The 4,950-nt window shown below is 33.1% G+C and overlaps 1 protein-coding gene across 1 annotated transcript; it reads left to right on the top strand.

Annotated features, from left to right (window-relative positions):
- The first annotated feature begins 386 nt into the window (after positions 1-386).
- Positions 387-2,869, top strand: LOC131032874 (desmethylxanthohumol 6'-O-methyltransferase). The gene is made up of 3 exons (XM_057963960.2): positions 387-1,123; positions 1,959-2,023; positions 2,233-2,869. The coding sequence occupies exons 1-3, from the start codon at positions 436-438 to the stop codon at positions 2,533-2,535; spliced, it is 1,056 nt and encodes a 351-aa protein (XP_057819943.2). The 5' UTR covers positions 387-435; the 3' UTR covers positions 2,536-2,869.
- The last annotated feature ends 2,081 nt before the right edge of the window (positions 2,870-4,950 follow it).

The raw sequence follows: 4,950 nt of genomic DNA, 5'->3' as shown, positions 1-4,950 counted from the left end.
TATGAAGGCGGCTAATCTAGTTCCAAAACTACTGACTTACCTTTGTGTTATACACACAACGGAAAACTAAAAGATGCAACCTGAGATCTGTAATTTGTAGAAAAATTAACTACAGCCACAAAATATTACATATATGACATAATCATTACACGCCACTTACTGACATAAAATTAATTGTAAAAGCTACTTTAAAAAATCTATCAGCAATATATCAACTCGTACATCCATCCTACTAGCCAGCTTAATTGATAGAAACGCGAATTAATGGAATCCATTTTCAAATTAATTATTGAATGAAATGTATAAGCCGTACAGCTCTAATAATTACAGTAGCTCGTACGGTTGTACCAAATTTGTCTATATAATCACTAGAGTCCCGCCTACAATACTCAAGCCACTCAAATTTTCCTTGTGAACACTTTCAAAGTAAAGACAATGGCAATGGGTGCAAGTGAGGTTCAGCAAGCTGTAGAAAACATTTACTCCTTTGTTCCTACCCTTGTTCTCAAATCAGCCATACTCCTCAACATTCCTGATATCATCGCAAATGCAGGCCCCAATGCATCCCTTTCTCTTGGTGAGATCGCAGAAAAACTGCCCACTAAAACTCTCAATCTGCATTCTCTTTCTCGCATTCTCAAATACCTCTCATTCAGAGGCATTTTTGTCCAAACCCAGATGGGCGAGAATCCAAGACACGCTCGATACAGTCTCACTGAGTCTGCCAGGATGTTTTATGTTAGGGAGAATAATCCAACAAGCCTTGTGCCAGTCCTCTTCATGCTCACACACCCAATGTTAATGGCGCCATGGCACCATCTTCATGAATGTGTGCTTCAAGACTCCAATGCATTCGAGAATGCTCATGGAAAAGACTTGTGGGCATACGAGAAGGATGACCCGGCTGTCAACGACGTTTTCAACAATTCCATGTCCACGCTTACAGTTCTTGGCATGGGGCAAATCCTGAGCTGCTATGACGGTTTTAAGGAGGTGACAACTTTGGTTGATGTGGGCGGAGGAAAAGGAACGGCCTTGGCACACATTGTTAAGGTTTATCCCCACATCCATGGAATTAATTTTGATCTTCCTCATGTTGTTCAGACTGCCCCATCAGTTCCAGGTAAAATCCGCTCTTACTTTCTTATATACTTACCACAAGCAAATTTTCTAGATATAATAAACGTTGCTACTTTTGATTTATTTGCTACTTACAAAGTACAAGCCAACAGATTTCTGTGTTACTTTCTTTATTTTTTGCAATTCTTATTAACTCTCACTGGCAGAAGTTTATGCTACCTTCCAGGCTTAGATCACTGCGAGAGCTTGAGAACACAATTTGACGCTATCTTTATAAGTATCTGGTCTCCATATAAAATTTTCACTACAACGTATCAGCTGTTTATATATGGTGTCTTATATGTTCAAATAAACTGGTTTATAGATTTTTTTACAGGATGGCAAAATTTTGTATCATATACAAAGATGATGGAATTCTTTGATATAAGGCCAAGAGGTTCGAATTTAAAACTTTTTAGATTAAGAGAAAAAGATTTAGGGATATCTATAGAGACTTAGAACTATCTATTCTTATGATGTCAAAATCTTACATGGAGTGAAATTAATTAAATCACCTAACATAACCAACAAAAGAAAAGAACAGTTAAGTTCTGTAAGATTTCTATTTCTGATCAAACTCCTTTTCATATATTATTTAAACATCTAACTGTTAAAAACATAGTCTCTAACAAATTCGTTGGTCAAAAGGAGATAAATTTTTTTATTTTTCTTTTAATATTATATAAGTAGCAATTCAAATTTCATTTCATGTAAAAATCGAGAAGGTGCAGTGTGATATGAAAAAGAATGGGATGCAGGAGAATCCACAATTTGAACTCTTCTTCGCAATCTTGTCTAAGCATTAAATCTTACAGTTTTACAGATGGTCATCTATGCAGGTATCGAGAACGTGGGTGGCGGTATGTTCGATAGCATACCCTCAGCAGACGCCATTTTTTTTAAGGTGATAATGTTAACGATAACTTTAGTCCCTTCTCTCACGGCTGTAATTTTTTTGAATTAGCTATGCATACATTACTCTCAACTTTTAAAGGTAATAGTGTAAATGATACTCCAATCACTTCTCTCACAGCTGTAATTTACAGAATAAGTTATGCAGACATTAGTCTTTAAATTTCGAGTTATTCATTGCATTATGTGTGGGTGCTATAGAATGTATTGACAGACTGGGATGATGAGAGCTGCATAAAGATACTTCAAAATTGCCACAAGGCTTTGCCTAAAAGTGGACGACTGATACTGGCAGAAACCATGACAGCGGAGGACTCAAATTCCTATGAATCTAATGAAATGGTTTTCGATCTGGTTATGATTGCCCTTGCAAATGGAGGAAAAGAGAGGAGAAAACAGGAATGGATGAAACTCCTTCAAATTTCGGACTTCAGTGTAGTGAAGATAGTGGCATTATCTGGACTACCTTCAAAGTTTAAGATCATTGAAGCAATCAAAGTTTAAACATAAGTCAATAATAATTTGTTAATCATCAAAAAGGGGCAAATCATATTTAAAGTGATTTCTTTAATTGTCTTTGCCTTTTCTTATCACCATCTGCTTCCGCCCATCTGTTCAAACTCCCTTATCAACATAACTTTTATTATGAGCAGCCTACGTGCAGCCATGCTCAAGAGTTCGAAGACTTTTATTAATGAGAATATCGATGTTTTTATATTAGGCACTGTTATGTTATATATTTCAGATATATCAGAGAGTAGAACACTCTCTTTTAAAAGGAGTAGCAGCTCTCTTTTCTGTATAAGAGTAATGCTTTTTAAGTGATAAATATATATTAAGCTTTTGTGTGTAAGAGCAGTAGCTTTGTTCTTTTAATATTTTTCATTGTGTAATCTTTTAAAAGGAGCAGCTCTCTTTTCTGTATAAGAGTAATGTTTTTTAAGTGATAAATATATATTAAGCTTTTGTGTGTAAGAGCAGTAGCTTTGTTCTTTTAATTATTTTCATTGTGTAATTTTTGTTGATTAAATGTCCTTATGTTTGTGTTATTTACTTTATTCTCTTGTTTTTACTTTTTATTTTTATATTATCTAATATCAAAGTCTTATTCTATCATAAGTCTAGGAAATTCTTACAATCTTCAGTTCAATAGTAAGAATTATGAATATTTGTCAATAAGTCTAGGAAATTCTTACATTCTTCAGTTCAATAGTAAGAATTATGAATATTTGTCAATCACAATGAAGCCTTTGTTTAATTCTAAAGATATGCAGGAGATTATGGAGAATAGATCTGCTTAATTTGTAGATACAAAATCATACACTTAACAATCATAATCCTCTCTTGACTCCTACATACAACATTCACTTACATAATCATGCCACCAAACACTACACAATATAGATGTCAATTTGCACATTAAAAAATAAATTTTGCATCATAAAGACAAATTTAACAAGAAAAAAGATTTTAGCCTCTCAAATCGGATAGCTAAAGTTCCAATAATAATTTATAATAGATTACCATGCAATTTATCAAATTCTATTAGCCATGCAATAACCTGCACACTAGATTAACAATGCTCTGTTCATTATCAAGAAAATTTATACCCAAAGCAATGAAACATTAAAATAAAATACATTCACATCTAGAATTTCATATCTAATCATTTCTATTGTTGACTTCATTCATTATAATTATATTACATTTACCCAAATATACTATTTTTCAAATCCAAGTTCATAAAATTAATCCTACATCCCAATCATAAATTCATAAAATTAACCAAAAACCAACTAAATAACAATAAATGAGACAAGGCTTCGTAGAAAAGGTAAGGGTATGACCCCTGCTCATAGTTTGACTAAGAAATTTTTGTTGATTAACAAATATGTCATTATGAAGAATGAGAAATTAGGCAAGTTTATGTAATTTTGTTGTTATGTTTTGTTTTTTGCTCTGTTATGTTGGATTGGTTAGCATCTCTTTTGTGGCTGGGTCTTGGTTGTTTCAGTTCTTTCTTTTTTATGTTAACTCTAGGTTTCTGGTCCTCGTAAAACTAGTTTTCCCCCTTAATCAAAATAATAAATGAGATAATCTAATTTGTTTGGCCATACCCATAATGTCATCATATTCATAGTAAATGTGAACCATGCATGTGTATATACGTCTAATGTAAGTCCAACATGATGCCAAAATCAAAGTTCCACAACAAAATAATGGAACATAACATAAAAGCATGTAAACCTATCACTAGAAGGCGAGTCTTACAAATTAGGTACACATAAGACATCATTGAAGGTGTCATCCCAATATTAGTAGATCCCCTCCCAATGAAAAATGTAATCATGATTTCTCATCAAAATAGGTAGCATAACACAAAGCTCAAAAGAAGAGAACATAGACTATAAAGACATCATATTATGAGAAGATCTATAATCTAGAAGTTGTCTCCTTAATACATGATCTATAGAAGCAAAAAGAGTTTGGCCTTTTGTTTTTACCTACTAAAATTGTATGACCTTTTTCCTCATCAAATTTTGATTGTTTCAAAGTAGGTAAAGATAAAGAAAAATTTCCAAAAGTAAAAAATGATTAGGTTTTAATTAAAGTAAGTAGGGAAGGGTGTCAACCCATTACAAATCTAACATCAAACATCAAAAATGAATTTGGAACAAAAATTGTCACAAAATCATCAAAATAAGACAAGTAGCCAAACAAATAGAATTGGAGCCATATAGGTTATAACTTATTTTGAAACAAATCTTTGTTACTGCTCATCCAACCATCCTAACCTGAGAATACCTTTTAGTGGGTTGCTTCTTCTTATGTTGGACCACTATATAGGTAGATTCATTATTACAATCTGAACAACACTAATCAAAAGACAAAGGTTGGTTGGTCAGCAGCATCAAGGAC

Source organism: Cryptomeria japonica, chromosome 4 (genome assembly GCF_030272615.1).
Source record: "Cryptomeria japonica chromosome 4, Sugi_1.0, whole genome shotgun sequence".
In the NCBI taxonomy this organism is placed as follows: Eukaryota; Viridiplantae; Streptophyta; class Pinopsida; order Cupressales; family Cupressaceae; genus Cryptomeria; species Cryptomeria japonica.
Note: the sequence above shows the minus strand (reverse complement) of the source record. Positions and strands in the feature narration are given on the sequence as shown.

Excerpts from the sequence above, each read along its gene's own strand:
- LOC131032874 (XM_057963960.2), top strand. The coding sequence starts at position 436 with ATGGCAATGGGTGCAAGTGAGGTTCAGCAAGCTGTAGAAAACATTTAC. Across the intron at positions 1,124-1,958 it reads GACTGCCCCATCAGTTCCAG|GTATCGAGAACGTGGGTGGC; the intron begins GTAAAATCCGCT and ends TCATCTATGCAG. Across the intron at positions 2,024-2,232 it reads CAGACGCCATTTTTTTTAAG|AATGTATTGACAGACTGGGA; the intron begins GTGATAATGTTA and ends TGGGTGCTATAG.